Genomic DNA, 16,792 nt, shown 5'->3' with positions numbered 1-16,792 from the left:
TCCTAACCAAATAGAAAGGGCCCAGTCAGGGTATAGATGAATAAATGCTTCAGTTATCTTTGATGAGCCTTTCCGCAGTGACTATGTCTGTGCTGACTGTTTCCTAGGTATATCAAGGAGTGAAGAAAGATGGCTTTTTACAGCCTCATTTTTTGGCAGAACAGGATATAGTTATCATTACCTATGATGTCCTTCGTTCAGAACTAAACTACGTGGATATCCCACACAGCAACAGTGAGGATGGGCGTCGCTTTCGGAAGCAGAAGCGCTATATGGCCATTCCCAGCCCCCTGGTCGCTGTGGAGTGGTGGAGGATCTGCCTCGATGAAGCCCAGATGGTTGAGTGCCCTGCTGTCAAAGTGAGAATTTCTGCAGAATCTTTTGTGGGCTGGAGAAGACACAAGGGGAAAGGGGTTGAGGGAAGCTGTCCATGGAGAATTTAATAATTATGGGGTAGTTAATCCATAGTATTGATATTGGCCAGAAGATGGCTATGAAACACTCTACATTCACTTTTCTCTTGTAGTTAAACTACATACCCTCAGGAATTATCTTGGTACTCTGTGAATTGTTGCTTTATATGCAATGCTCATGTACATATGAATAAGATGGCAGTTTGTGTGTGATGCAGATCAAAGTAAACTCTATTTAGGGACTTTTCTAAGCATTTCTGCCAAATTGAAAGCTCATCATATAGGCTCTGATAGCTTTGGGCCAGAGTTGACTTTAGCAGTTTTTTTATCAGAGACCAAATGGTGACAGGAAAATACTCCTTTAGAGCATAGAATTTTGATTCAGTCTTTGTCTGTCATATGTCTTTATTCTGTCCTCCTTGGCCAGTCTGTAACCTGAACTGAATTTATGAATCGTATCTATTGTCACAGTGGTTGATATCGGAGGATGGGCTGTTGGGAGGATGGGCTGTTGGGAGGATGTAGCAGTCATTCAGGGAGCCATTTCATTCTACTCATACTGAACTACCTTTTCTCTTTGGGGAGACACGTGGCAGCCCCCTTCTCATGAGAACCACTGTACTAGAAGATGGCCCATTGAATATGGCATTCAACACTGAGTGCGATAACACTGAAATAAGAGCAAGTGCATCTGACCTGAAGTAGGGCTTTTTGTAGGCTATTTTCATGAGTAAATTCCTGACTTCTCCTTTTTTCTGTCTTTTTCTCCTTTCTGTTTTATTTCATGTTTCTCTCTCATCAGGCTGCAGAAATGGCTCAGCGCTTGAGTGGGATTAATCGCTGGTGCATCAGTGGCACTCCAGTACAGAGAGGATTGGAGGGTAATCTGTGGTTTCCTCCCATATTGCATATGTTTGAAAAGCTTAATTTTTTTGAAGAAAATGTATTGTTATGTTTAACGTTTGCTGAAATGCTTAAGTGTTTATACATGTAAAAATTTATATTTGACTCCTAATGATTTTAAGCATTTGTCTTTTTAAATGGATTCAGATGATTTTTGTTTGTATGTCTGAGGACAGCTGTGCAGTGAGTAGTCTCATTCTTCTAAGTTGAAGGGTTCTTGTGCCTGCCCAAGCAGTGTACATACACGTCTGGACCGAACTCAGAGTTCCAAAGTGGTAGGGAGAAAACAAAGAGAGAGAGAATGAGAGAGGAAAACAGAATGAGTTTGAATTGGCTATGTCTACAAAAATAAGGACCATAGTTTTTATTGGCTGAATCCATAAATAGTGAGACCATAATTTTACTTATTGTGAAAGTTATAAAATATTAACAGCTTTATAATGTCATACCTTACGCGTAAGCCGTTACTCCTTCACCCATTCCTCTTGGGCATTTAGATCGTGTCTAGTGCCCGCTCGCTCCCACGCACACATTGGACTCCTGCTTCCACATTATCTCACTCATATAACTTACTTTTTCTGTAGAGCAGACACTGCATTTTTAAAACTTTTATTCAAGCTTTGAATATTTAAAACTAAAAGTTTAAGTAAATGTTGTTTTGTATAATAAATTCCCTGAAAAGCTGTCATTAAAACGTAGTTAAATTATAAATATTCTTGGAGTCCTCTGGCAAGCATTCATCCTCAAAACTTATTTTTCTGAAAATTCAAGTTTTCATATATTGTTTTCAGCGGGGTGACTTATTCTGCTACAATAAAAATATCAACATCCATTACTGTGACCTGAAAAACAGTACATTTTTTGATGATTATTTTTAGGGGAAAAACGGTTTTCTAAGAAGATTTTAAGTATATATTTAAATATTTGCATAATGTTAGTAAGTTACATTGATACATATTTATAGAATAATACCAGGCTAATTAAAAAGCCACGTTTAGTGATCTGCTGTTACATTTGGAAACTGCCGAATTTGGGCAGTTTGTAAATATTTAGGAGTTAATAAGATCTCATTCAGCTCAAAAGTTAGCTGAGAGGGTACAGAAAAAAGGAAAATGCCTATCAGAGTTACTTTTACCTAGTTTTAATGTTGAAAGAATATGAGCAATAATTCCTCAGTTCCCTGGGTAGGTTATTTTGGATATATAGGATGTTGGCAGATGTTTGGAGCACTTATAATCATTCAACAAATTCTTGAGTAATTTTTTTTAAAATAGCTTTATTGAGGTATAAATGACGTGTAATAAAACTGTAAATATTTAAAGTGTAAAATCTACAAACTTTGGGCATATTTGTATACCCATGAATCTCTTTCCACAATCAAGACAATGACCCTCCAAAGTTTCCTCATGCCCGGGGCTGGCCCGGTGGCACAGTAGTTAAGTGCGCACCTTCCGCTTCAGCGGCCCGGGGTTCACTGGTTCGGATCCCAGGTGTGGACATGGCACCGCTTGGCAAGCCATGCTGTGGCAGGTGTCCCACGTATAAACTAGAGGAAGATGGGCATGGATGTTAGCTCAGGGCCAGTCTTCCTCAGCAAAAAGAGGAGGATTGGCAGCAGATGTTAGCTCAGGGCTAATCCTCCTCAAAAACAAAAAAAAGGAAGGAAAAAAAAAAGTTTCCTCACGCCTTAGTTACTTACAAAAGAGCTTCCCAAACTTTCTGGAATTTGGGTTTCTCTTTCCTTTCTGATGTCTTTAACACTCTGATTCTTGCGATGTATCTGTTCTTTGTGTAGTTGCTGCGGTGCGAAGTTAGCCTGCCAGGACTTACTATGTTGTATTTGGAAGTGGAAGTCTCATTTGTTTTCCTTTTGTGTTAGACCAGGGTTTCTTAGCCTCATTGACATTTAGAGCCAGAGAAATCTTTTTTGCTGGGAGTTGTCCTGTAAATGTTGCATATTGGCTTCTACCCACTAGGTGCTAGCAGCACTCCCGCAATTGTGACACCCACAAATGTCTGCAGACGTTGCAAATGGCCCCTGGGGGGCAAAGTCACAGCCCTGCACCCCCACCTCAGTTGAGAACCACTGTGCTAGACTGATAGAGATAAATCAGATTTGATGATTTATTAATTAGCAACAACGTAGAGATCTGGTGAATCCCAGGTTGGCCACATATTGAGCAAGGAAGTGAGGCTAGGATGTTTTCATTCCATAGTTTGCCAGGCCTTAGTATGTTTCTCCCGTCAGGCTGAAATAATGTCCATCCACTTGGAAAGTCAAATAGGCAAGGACACTGCTCCTCTCACCCTCCACACCCAATGTCTGTATAATATACTTGTTTGTATAGTAAACAGAGCATTGGCTTTGGGGGCTATATGAACCTGGATTCACATTCTGACTTACTAGCTATATATCCATAAACAAATTATTTAAACATTCAAATCCTTAATTTCCTTATTTGTAAAATAAGATGTTTTAAAGATTCATTATAACAAAGTGTGCAAAGTGTTTAGCACAGTACCTGGCAGATGTTAAATATTCACTGAGTGATAGCTGCTTCCACTGCTGCTGCTGCTGTTCTTATTTTCTATTTACGTATTCATGTTTAGTTTCTTTGAAAGCGTTGACTTTAAAAAACTTAAGTACTTTGTGGTGCATTTATTGGTTCATTTATTCTTTGTGACGTATAATAGCGAGCGAAAAATAGACAAGGTCCCTGACCTCATTGAGCTTACAGCTTGGAGGGGAAGATCTATTTATTAAATACTTAAACAAATACGAGATTGCAATGAAGATAACTTTCATGTATGAGATAAATATAAAATTCTAACTATAACAGGTTTCAAAGAAAGAGGTCTAGTTCTGTGATGTCACATAAGAGGGATGCAGAAGGAAGTGACAACTGAACCAAGATCTGAAACATTAACATGAGCTAGGTAAAGAGGAGGGGAAAAATTCTCTATTATAGAGGAAACAGAAAATGTGAAGATCATGTGGCAGGAGGAGACCCAAAGAATGTCAGGGTGGCTAGAGTTCAGACTGCTGGGGAAAGCATGGTGGACTGAGAGACTGAACAGGTGGATGTAGACCAGACCGTGGACACGTTGTAGGCCATGATAGAGAATTTTATTTATTTTCTTAAGAATAGTAGGAGTTATCGAAAGGATTTTAAATGGTTGGGAATCATCTTGTGGTTAGAGTTATATTTCAAAGATCACTCTCTGGCAGTGTGGAGGATGGTTTAAGTGGGCAGAGTGGATCCTAGGACATCAGTTGTTGGCTACAGTAAGTTATCTAGGCCCATGCCAGCACTTTTGTTGGACTAGGATTGTCCTGAGGAAATGGGAAAGTGGTTAAGGAAAAATTAACAAGGCTTGTAGAATGATCAGTAGATGTCCAGGACTTCTGACTTCGTGGCTTCATGGATGGTTACAGAATTCACCAGTGAGTAGCACTAGAAGAGAAGCAGGTGTGGCAGAAAGATTATGAATTTGATTTTTGCAAGTTGAGTTTGAAGCAACTTTGAACCTCAAAGAAGAGGTAGCACATAGGCAATTGGATTGATTTGAACAGAAAATATAAATCTGTGGATATCTGCGTATAGGCAATGGTCCTTTCAGATGTTAATAACTCTCAGGAACCATCAAAGTCATTTAATTCAACCTAAATATTTGTTAATTGTCTTCAGAATAAATGCTGTAGATAGGGTCATAGCACAAAACATACAACAAAATAAATACTCAAAGGATGTAAGTAAGAGCCTATACAATCTGCATTTTAATTCATGGAAAGTTCTGTGTGCTGTGTAATGTCTATGAAAGTGTTTATTCAAAATAGTGATAAAGACATATAGAAACAGTTATTCTCAGTGTGCTTTTTTCTTTTTTTCTTTTCAGATCTTTTTGGGTTGGTGGTCTTTCTTGGTATTGAACCTTACTGTGTCAAACACTGGTGGGTTCGACTTCTCTATCGCCCTTACTGCAAGAAGAACCCTCAGCACCTCTACAGCTTTATTGCCAAGATACTCTGGAGGTCCGCAAAGAAAGATGTGATTGACCAAGTCAGTAGGATAAGTTTTTATTGATTAAGGGTACTATAAGAAAAAGAGAAGCAGCGTTGGGATGGGAAGTTACATTTCCAGGTGAAATCATTTTTTTTTTCTCTTCTTACAGATCCAGATACCCCCTCAGACAGAAGAAATACACTGGCTCCACTTTTCTCCAGTGGAAAGACATTTCTATCACCGTCAGCATGAGGTGTGCTGCCAGGATGCAGTAGTAAAACTCAGGAAGATTTCCGACTGGGCTCTGAAGCTCAGCAGCCTGGACAGAAGGACTGTCACTTCCATCCTGTACCCATTGCTGAGGCTCAGGCAGGCCTGCTGCCACCCACAGGCCGTTCGTGGGGAGTTCTTGCCACTCCAAAAAAGGTTTTCTTATAATTTCCTTATGCTGCGATTGATCATATGGTAGTAATAAACAATATTTGAGCAATTAGCTTCCTAGCCCACAGTTGGATTCAGAGTCTTATAACTGAGTTGTCATTTTTAGCAAGGTGGTGGTTTTTCTTTGGTATGGAACCCCATTTGTGAAAGAGAATCACATCATCCAAATCTTCTTTTTGGTTTTGAACGTTGGTTTTAAAATTAAGAGTATTATGGGATTTGTTGTTTTGCTTTATGTTTTTGCTGCACTCCAGATATGAAAGGCTTTTGTTCTTATTGTATTTTTTTGTTCCCACATCAGGTAATTAGATGGATTAGATATTCATTGAATATTTTCTTTATAATGTGCTAACTTTGTCTCTTCGATTATTTCTTCCTAATGTGTTAAGGTATTTATGTCCACAATACTCTGTTGTCCCAGAAATTTTTTTTGGTTCATCAGATTGTGACTCAGGAACTAACCATTTTTTTTAGCACCTGATATTAAAAAGATACCCTTTCAGGTGCTGTAAGAGAAATTATATTTTTGTCCTTGCCTTTAAGCAGTTCATAGACAAATAAAGGAGATAACAAAGATTATAGATTTCTATAATATAAGGCAAACATGATATATTTCACAAGAGGTACATATAAATTGCTGTGGACAATTAGAGTATGGAAACAATTTCTATATAAATGGCTAATGTTAGCCTCCTGTAGAAATGTCATTTGTTCAGATCTTTGGAGAATCTTCATTTTTAAAGATAAAAAAAATTCAGGCTTGTGAAGGTTAATTAAGTTTTGATGCTGAGATTCAGACTCAGTCTTACATTCTAACATGCATACTGCTTCAAATATGTTGTACTTTGTGCTTTAGGAAGATTTTTCTAGTTCCATTCTCCATTGACTGAAATGGGAAAAAGTTAAAGAATGATGGGATCAGACAGAAGATTCTTGCTAGAATAGTAAGAGATAATTCAGTTAAAATTGATAGTGGTAAAATGGAGGTGAAGAGAAAGATGTTGAAGATATCACAGAGTCTGTAAGAGTCTGGCACTCTTTTTTTTTTTTTTTCTGGTCAGGAAGATTGGCCCTGAGCTAACATCTGTTGCCAATCTTCCTCTTTTTGCTTGAGGAAGATTGTCACTGAGCTAACATCTATTCCAGTCTTCCTCTGTTTTGTATGTGGGACACCACCACAGCATGGCTTGATGAGCAGTGTGTAGATCCATGCCTGGGATCCGAACCCACGAACCCCTGACTGCTGAAGCAGAGCATGTGAACTTAACCACTATGCCACCAGGCCAGCCCATGATAGTCTTGATCTTATGTGATATAATACTCTCACTGAAATAACACTTAGAGTTTTCTTTCTAGTTCTAAACAGTCTGCCTTTTCTTTTAGCACCATGACAATGGAAGAGCTGCTGACATCTCTGCAGAAGAAGTGTGGAACTGAGTGTGAAGAAGCCCATCGGCAACTAGTTTGTGCTCTCAATGGCTTAGCAGGCATCCACATCATTAAAGGTAGAAGGTGATTGCTTTGTTAGCTCTGATTCTTCTAAATACTTAATGAGGAAGATTACTTATAACAGAAATCAAAACCCCCCCCCAAGAAAGACACGCTTACTACTGAGCGTAATTTAGATGGCTTCCACTTAATGGAGAGCAGTTATGCAGACCATTTCAAACCTTCCACGTTTATATATGCCTTCATCAACTTCCACTTTTAGAATTTATTTTTTTAGAGAAATTGGGATTTGAACAAAGATTTGGCTATAAATTATTAATCTTAGTCTGTAACAGTGAACAACTGAAAACAACCAAAATGTCTAGAAGTAGAAGAATGGTTAAATTTTGACATTCAGGGGAATATGTTGGTCATTGATTTACAAAATAGTATTGTTTGTAAATTCATTCTTTCAACTAATATTAAGAGTGTCTGCTGTGTGCTGGGCATGATCTCGGTAGTGAAGATGATACAGTAAAACAAAGTCAAGTCTCTCATTTGTGGACTTGAGATTCTTAACAGAGGAAGACAGACAAATACACATACACACATAATGTGTATGGGTATAGATATAGTGTTATATACAATGCACAAAATTTAAGCTGGTTGGAAAGATAACCTTATGTTTCACAGAAAGATGTTTACTTGGTGTTTCCCATCTCTTATTGATCACTGTTTTTCGTGGCCTGATGTCCAGGATCTTACAGACTGTTGTTTCATATATATTTTGTCTGCTATTTTAGTTGTTTCAGGAAGGAGGGTAAATCCATTGTGTGTTATTGGCCAGAAGCAGAAGTTATATAACTGGCTTTTCCAATGAGCACCATTTAGTAAACACCTTTCATATAAATATGAGAATCATTATAACTGTATTACATAGGTTCAAGAATGAAGATTGAACATGTTAAGTAGAGACATTGAAACACAAATTCAGACTTCTAGAGATGCACATTTCAGAGCCTGATATGGAAATTATGCTTAATAAATAACAATTTAGACACTGCGGAAAAAAAATTAGTAAAGTTGAAGAATAGAGTAGTAACTATCCAACATGAAAAACAAATAGAATAAAGACTGAAAAATTTGAAAAGAGCATCAGTGAGATTGTGGACAACTTGACGTGGTGTAATATAAATGAATTGGAGTCTCTGAAGAAGAAAAATATGTGAAGAAATGTGTATTGTGGAATTTATAACATGTAAATGTAAAACGTACAGTAACAGTGGCACAAAGTCTGGGAGGGGACAAATGGATATGTAATGTAAAGTGTTTATACTGTATATGAAGTGGCATAATATCACATGACAATAGACTGTGACAAGTCAAAATATGTGCTCTACATCCTAAAGCAACACAGGAAAGAGTTAGAGGTAATAATCTAAAAGAGGAGATAAAGAGGAATAATAAAAAATCCTCAATCTAAGACAACAGGCAGAAAAAAGAAAAGAGAACAAAAGACAGATGAGGCAAATATAAAACAAATAGCAAGACAGTAGATTTAAACCCAGGCATATCAGTGATCACATTAGATGTAATGGTCTAAATATCCTAATTAGAAAGCAGAGATTTTTAGAATGGATAAAAAAACAAAAAACAATATCCAATAATATACTGTCTACAAGAAACCTACTTTATATTTAAAGATGCGGATATAAGAGAATGAAAGAAGATAATACCATGTTAACTCTAATCAAAAGAAAGTGGAGTGACTATGTTACTGTTAGGCAAAGAATATTGCCAAGGATAGAGAGTGTTATTTCATCACTGGAAAATAGCAATCCTAAATGTTTATGCACTTAAAATCAGGGCTCCAGAATAAATAAAACAAAAAGTGACAGAACTGCAATGAGAAATAGGCAAATCCGTAATTGTAGTTAGAATTTCAATATCCCCCTCTCAGTTATTGATAGAACAGGAAAGCAGAAAATAAGTAAGGATGTAGAAAACTCAACACTGTCAACTAAGTGACATGATCAATAGTTAAAGAACATTTTAGCCAACCAATGAAGAATACGCGTTCTTTTCAAATGCACATGCAATGTTTACCAAGACGGCATATTCTAACCTGTAAAACCAGTCACTAAATTTAAATGGATTCAGGTCAAAAGAAGAGCAAAAAAATACCAAGTCAGCAAAAGACAGGAAATAGTAAAGATCAGTACAGGAGTCAATTAAAAGGAAAACAGAAAAACAGAGGAGAAAAACAATGAAATGAACAGCTGATATTCCTGGAGAAGATCAATAAAAATTTATAAACCTCCAGTCAAACTGTTCAGAAAAAAAGAAGACACAGATTACCGTTATCAGGAATCAAGAATAAGAGAGGCGACATCACTACAGATTCTACAGATGTTTAAAAGTATCATAAAGGAATATTATGAGCAACTTTATGCCAAAAATTTGACAACTTAGATAAATGGACAAATGCTTTGGAAGACAGAAGCTACTAAAACTCACTCAGGAAGTCAAACCACCAAAACTGACTCAGGAGGAAATAGATAACCTGCATAGCCCTCTGTCTAGTCAAGAAGTTAATTTTATAATTAAAAAGCTTACCCCAAAGAAAATTCTAGGCCCAGATGACTTCATTGGTGGATTCTACCACACATTTAAGGAAGAAATAATATTAAATCTCTATAAACATCCAGAAAACAGAAAAGGAAGGAATACTTCCCAACTTATATTATGGCAACATTATCCTGATTCCAAAACCAGAGACATTTCAAGAAAACAAAACTACAGACCAGTAACACTCAAGAACATAAATGCAAAATTCTTTAAAAATGTTAAACAAAATTAATCCAACAACATATAAAAGGGATAATACCTTATGACCGAGTGAAGTTTATCTGGGGATTGCAAGATTGGCTTCATATTCAAAAATCAATTAATATGATTCACCAAATTAACAACTAAAAAGGAAAACTTTGTGATCTACTCAATAAATGTAGGAAAAGTGTTTGGCAGAATCCAACATTCATTCCTGATAAACACTTTCAGCAATCTAGGTATCAAAAAGAATTTTCTCACTCTATAAAAGGTGTCTATAAAAAACCTACAGCTAATGTTACACTTAATAGTTGAAAACTGAATGTTTTCCCTCTAAGATCATGAACAAGTCAAGAATCTTCTGTTACCACCTCTATTCAACATTGTACCAGAGTTCTCTCCAGTGCTGTAAGACAGCTAAAAGAATAAGAGTTATCAGATTGAATGGGAAAAAAAATAAAACTATCTTTATTAGCTGCAATATGATTGTCTATGTAGGAAAACTCCTAGAACTAATAAGTGAGTTTTGCAAGGTTGCATGATACAAGGTAAATATATAAAAATCTAGTTAATTCCTGTATGTTAGGAATGAACAATTAGAAATTCTAGCAAGAATATCATTCATAGTAGTATCAAAAAATATGAATAACAGGCATCAACTTGAAAAAGAGATGTATAATACCTATACAAAAATCACAAAAGCATTGAAAATTACATTGTTGAAAGAAATTAAAGAATACCTAATTGTTTCATGTTCATGGATCAGAAGACTTAGTATAATTAAGGTGCTGATTCATCCCAAATTGATAAATAGAGTCAATGCAGTCAAAATCTCCCAGTCACAATTTCTGCAGCTGTTTCCTGGAAGTTGACAAGCTGATTCTAAAATTCACCTAGAACAGCCAAAACAACTTTGGAAAAGAACAAAACAGTTGAAAGATTTATACTACCTGAATCAAGACTTACTTTAAAGCTACAGTAATTAAGACAGTGTGAGACATAGCCATAAAGATAGGCAAGAAGACCGGTGGGACAAACTGGAGTCCAGAAATAGTCGCACTTATTTATGATCAGTTTATTTATTTATTTATTTTTTTTAAGATTTTATTTTTTCCTTTTTCTCCCCAAAGCCCCCCGGTACATAGTTGTGTATTCTTCGTTGTGGGTTCTTCTAGTTGTGGCATATGGGACGCTGCCTCAGCGTGGTCTGATGAGCAGTGCCATGTCCGCGCCCAGGATTTGAACTAACGAAACACTGGGCCACCTGCAGCGGAGCGCGCAAACTTAACCACTCGGCCACGGGGCCAGCCCCATGATCAGTTTATTTTTTAACAAAGATGTAAAGGCATTTCAGTGGAGAGGTTAATGTTTTCAGTAAATGGTGCTGGAATAATTAGTTATCCAAGTTCAAAAAGTAAATTTCAACCTTGTACTACATAAAAATCTCAAGATAAAGAGAATATTAAACTGAAATTAAAACGATGAAATTTCTAGAAGAAAACAGAAGATAAATATTTGGGATTTTGGATTAGGCAAAGACTTCTTAGCTATGACACCACAAGTACAACCCATAAAAGAAAAAGTGATAAATTTGATTCCAGCTAAATTATTAACCTCTGCTGTTCAAAAGCCACTCTTAAGAAAATAAAAAGATAGAGCCAGCCCTGATGACCTAACAGTTAAAGTTTGATGCACTCTGCTTTGGCAGCCCAGGTTTAGTTCCGGGCACAGAACCACACCACTCATCTGTCAGCAGCCCTGCTGTGGCAGCGGCTCACATAGAAGAACCAGAAGAACTCAGAGCTATCCACAACTATGTACTGGAGCTTTCAGGAAGGAAAAAAGCAGGAAGTTTGGCAACAGATGTTAGCTTAGGGCAAATCTTTCCCTGCAAAAAGCACGAGAAAAAGAAAAAGATAAAGCATGGAATAGAGAAAATATTTGCAAATCACATATCTGAGAAAGGACTTGTATCTAGAATATAAAAAGAGCTATTAAAAACCAATAAGAAAACAACCCAATGAGAATAGGCAAAATATTTGAACAGAGACTTCGGTGAATATATAGAGATAGCAAAAAGCACATGAAAAGATAGATATTCAACATCATTAGTCATTAGGTTTATGCAAATTCAAACCATAAGGATGCTACTATGCCCTGTTAGAATAGCTCAGAATAAACAGATCAGATGTTGGCAAGGATGTAGAAACAATAGGAATTCTCATTCATGCACTGATGATGAGAATATAAAATTGTACAGCCAGCTTTCTATTATTTCATTTGCTCATTAGCTTCATTTCTATGACTCAATTTACTTTTGTAACTTGGAATTAACTCACTGCCTCTACCTTTGTGTTAGAATCGTTCATTCTTTGCAGAAACTTATTCTAGATTTTCTTCCTGATAACTTTCCTGGCTATCTGAACTCATGTTACTTTTTTGCAACTTGAATGAATCATTAGTACTCTTTTCAATAACTGTTTCAATCTCTTATTGCATTTGTAATATAATAAGAGTTTTGTAGTTTTTATACCATAGAAACTCTTAGGTGCTTTCTTATAGTAATGAGGAAATTACTGATGTAAATGTACCTTTTTATAAAGCTACTTTAAAACCTTGTCTAATAGCTTTGGTTTAGATAATTTGATCTTAGCTCTCCAAAACTAAGTAGAATATAGTCCTTGAAATCATTATGTATTTCTTAATGGTGAAATTTGTACATTTTCCTGCACTTTGATAACTTAGGGTATACAAGGGCTGCTCTATTTCTACTTTCCTCACAAAATCTGTGGAATGAGCTCATCGTTACAGTGTTACAGCTGGAAAGGCATTTCATGATAAATTCCACTTCCTTTCACCTTCCCACAAAGATTACTGATCCATTAGTCTACTTGGGTACACAATCATGGAGAGAATTTAGCATTATTCTCATTTACCTAAGACCTAAAAGAAATCAGTTGCCCAGGAAAATGTGTGCTTTTGTAGAATATGAGGAGGTGTTCTAAGCCTCTTGGAACTGAGTGGCCTGTCTTTAGTTATTAGCTCTTCAGCATAACAGAACCAGAACTAGAAAGTGTCTTCCTGTCCTGGATAAGTGGATAGAGTTTGACTCACAGAGGCCACGTAGAAGTCACTCTAGACAAGAACTGGAAAAGATGCGGCTTCTTACTTGCTGTCGTTGTAGCCCTGTGAACTTGAGTGCATTTTCAGCATTTCTGAATCTCAGTTTCTTTATCAATAAAATGCAGATAATACTGCATGCTTAGCCTCCCTTGAAGTATTGCTCTTAATGTGAATGTGTATACACATTGAAAAAACCCTATAGAAACATATAGATGAGGAAGGATGTTATTGATTATGGTAATATGAAGTGACCTTAGAGTCTTACCACTTTTCAACCTGCTGACAACACAAATTTTATTATCAGTACCCAATAAGAGGAGAAAGGGCATATTATTACATAATATTCCTGATAAATTGTTCAAATATGGCACGGGCAACTTTGTGAGCAAATCTCCCCCCTGGGGCATTCCCTAGGAATTCTGCAATTTAGCTAGCAGTGTTTGCAAGTTCGGATTCTCTAATAATTCTTAATCTCAGTTGCTAAGTGCGCCTGTGACACTAGTATTCCAGGCATCAATCTACAATCTGAAATGATCTGTGCTTTACAATCCACAGTGAAAGACTAAGTAAGGCAACTTTTCAATAGAAAATTTTTTTAAAGTTACACTTTCCTTTATTTCAACTTAGAAATAATGAGGCAAAAAGTAGGAAATTATGTGTCATATCTGATACCAGTTTCTCACAGTCCCAAATTAATTGAGTGGAATAATTGTGATTAAAATCTACAGAATACTTGGCTAATACAGATAAGAAAGAATGTGTGCTTGGTCTTTAAAATACTTGAATAATGAATATACTAATTAAAATATTTTCAGGTCAGTAAAATCTAGCATCGTATCTGAGAAATGATCATTTTTCTACAAGCGTTTTATATTATACATAACACTTTCACGTATATATTGTTTTATCCTCATAATTACCCAATGATTGAGGTATTATCATCCTCATTATACATAAGAAAACTAGAGCTGAGAAGGCTTAGTTGTTTTCTCAAGATTATAGCTAATAAGTGACAGAATTTGCATTGGGCCTTTTAATTTCAAATCAATCTTTTTTTATTATACTATGCTTCTTTATCAAATAGACATTTATAAACCTCAATATTATGCTGTCTTTAGTAAGTTGAAACCCTCCATCAAAAATTCCTAAAATAGGGGCTGGCGCAGTGGCGTAGCAGTTAAGTTGGCATGCTCTGCTTCAGCAGCCCGGGTTCGCTGGTTCAGATCCTGGGTGTGGGCCTACGCACCACTTAGCAAGCCATTCTGTGGCAGCATCCTGCGTAGAAAATGGAGCACAGATGTTAGCTCAGGGCAAATCTTCCTCAGCAAAAAGAGGAGGATTGGCAGCACATGTTAGGTCAGGGCTAATCTTCCTCAAAAGAAAAAAAATTTCTAAAATAGAGTAATATATTACTTGTAGATTGTCACATTAATAAAAACAAATTTCAGATTTTCCATCTTCTAAAAATGCATCCCTCATTTATTCTATGTTGTTATCACTCAGAAGCTTAGACAGTGAAGGAATTTCTTCACTTGCCCTGTTTTCTACTCTCCTTTTTGGATTTCTTGACCCCTTTTCCCTGCTGTGAAGTTATGCATGATGTGGGGATTGGGGAGAAAAGGTTATTCATCTGGTCATTTCCAAACACCGGAGCGCTGTAGCAGGCTCAGTGTGTAGGTGGCTTCTGCGTGGCAAAACCCCGTGTGTGGCATGTCCGTCACTGCATTCCCACTGTAGTTCTTTGTCTTGCTGTGCTTGGAAACTACTGCTCTTTGTTAAAAGAAATCCTTGTCAGCAAGTCCTAATAAGGGATATGTGCATTCTTAGTTTAACTGTAATTATAAACTTAATTGTGACGGATTTACTGCTTTTAGTTTCCATTGCTTAATTTCATAGTGGTATGTTAAACAATAAACAGTTTTTAAAGTAACATTGCATATTTAACTTACATAGTTCAAACTCTCCCAAAGTGAGATCAGGCAGTGAAGATCTAATTTCTAAAAGAAATCTAAGATTAATTTTAAACTCTAGAAGAATTTGCTTATATTATGTGCAAATGTATATATATGATAGACAATATACACTCTAAGGTCCTCACTGATTATGGTGTTAAAACGTGGTATTATTCCAATTTTGTACAATGTTTTTTGTACATATTGTTTGGTGAAGATTTGCCTGGCAGTATCAAATCCAGTATGATTTGTTTATTTGGAGATGTTAGTGCCCTCAAGTGGCAAAGAATGAGTATTTCCAAATTTGGCTGAAACTTGCATAACTTTATTCAATATGCCTATTTTTGTCTTTCTCAGAAAGCGTGTCTTTTTTTGTTTGTTTGTTTTCAAGTATGCTTTTTGGTGAGGAAGATTGGCCCTGAGCTAACATCTGTTGCCCATCTTCCTCTTTTTTTCCTCCCCAAAGCCCATACATGGTGGTATGTCCTAGTTGTAGGTCATTCTACTTCCTCTATGTGGGATGCTGCCTTAGCGTGGCTTGGTGAGCGGTGTGTAGGTCTGCGCGTGGGATGCAAACCTGTGAGCCCCAGGCTGCCGAAGCAGAGAGCGTGAACTTAACCACTCAGCCATGGGGCTCGCCCCAAGCATGTCTTTTTTTAATGAGCATAAAAAAACATATTATAATGAATAGTTCAGATTCAACTGCTTATATTATAGTCTAGTCATTGGACTTCCTTCAAAAGGTAAAGTAATTATGAAGGGAGAATTGTTAAATGAATTATTCTCTATAAATGATAGTATAAATACTAGAAATAAATAATAGAATCCATGTCTTTTGAAAAGCTTTACAAGAATCTTCAAAACTAATAAAAGAGCTCATTGTGTGAAGATAATTGTGTTACTCCTACATTATCATGTAACTTTATTCTCATGAAAATAGTCTTCTCCCTTATCAATGTGAATAGAATTTGGCTGACTATAAAGTATGTGAAAATGTGTGCTTTAGAAGCTATATATAAAGCAATGGTATATAAGCAAGTATTTGCACAAGAATGTGAATGTTAATGCCACTGAACTACACATAAAAGCGATTGAAATGGTAAATTTTATGTATATTTTACCACAATAAAATATATGTAATTGGCTTTAACAAAAGGAAGAGAGAGAACCAATAACAAAATTTGCAAAAGTATATATAGAAAACTCATACGGCTGTGAACAAAGTCCTAAATCCATGATATTAATGAAACCAGTATGAAATTTAAAAAGAAAACCAAGTGTGTGAGGATCAGGACAAAAGCTTTCTTAGTAAACTGAAACTAGAACATCTCTATACCATTTCTTTTTTTGTATTTCATGATTTTGCCACCGTTAGATTTTTATGTTAGTTGTATTTATAAATTACCAGTTTTGAGTTTTTCCCCAGGTGGCAAATAAGATAGCTTCCTTATTAAAAATGTTTCACCTCTCCTTTCATTGCAGTGTCATCAGACTTTTTCCAAAAGAACAAGATAATAAATATTTTAGTCTTTGAAAGCCATAAGATCCGTCGCAACTGCTCGGCTCTTATTCTAATGCCAGAGCAGCCACAGACAGTACATAAACAAAGGAACGTAGCTGAGTTTCAGTAAAACTTATTCATGGACCCTGAAATTTAATCTTGTATAATTTTCACATGTCACAGATTATTATTATTCTT

The 16,792-nt window shown here is 36.2% G+C and overlaps 1 protein-coding gene across 7 annotated transcripts in view; it reads left to right on the top strand.

Annotated features, from left to right (window-relative positions):
* Positions 1 to 16,792, top strand: part of SHPRH (SNF2 histone linker PHD RING helicase) — an 89,480-nt gene that overhangs the window by 23,522 nt on the left and 49,166 nt on the right. For all 7 annotated transcript variants that reach the window (XR_006526743.2, XR_011502567.1, XR_011502568.1 and 4 more), the window contains exons 10-14: positions 108 to 359; positions 1,216 to 1,294; positions 5,214 to 5,377; positions 5,490 to 5,746; positions 7,145 to 7,266. Coding sequence is in view for 4 of the 7 variants with exons in the window: in XM_014850653.3 (XP_014706139.2) it covers positions 108 to 359; positions 1,216 to 1,294; positions 5,214 to 5,377; positions 5,490 to 5,746; positions 7,145 to 7,266 (874 nt within the window). In the remaining 3 variants the exon portion in view is untranslated. The remainder of the gene's footprint in view (positions 1 to 107; positions 360 to 1,215; positions 1,295 to 5,213; positions 5,378 to 5,489; positions 5,747 to 7,144; positions 7,267 to 16,792) is intronic.

The sequence above is a fragment of the Equus asinus genome, chromosome 1 (genome assembly GCF_041296235.1).
Source record: "Equus asinus isolate D_3611 breed Donkey chromosome 1, EquAss-T2T_v2, whole genome shotgun sequence".
Taxonomy (NCBI): domain Eukaryota; kingdom Metazoa; phylum Chordata; class Mammalia; order Perissodactyla; family Equidae; genus Equus; species Equus asinus.
The sequence above is the reverse complement of the archived record's forward strand: the minus strand, read 5'-3'. Positions and strand labels throughout refer to the sequence as shown.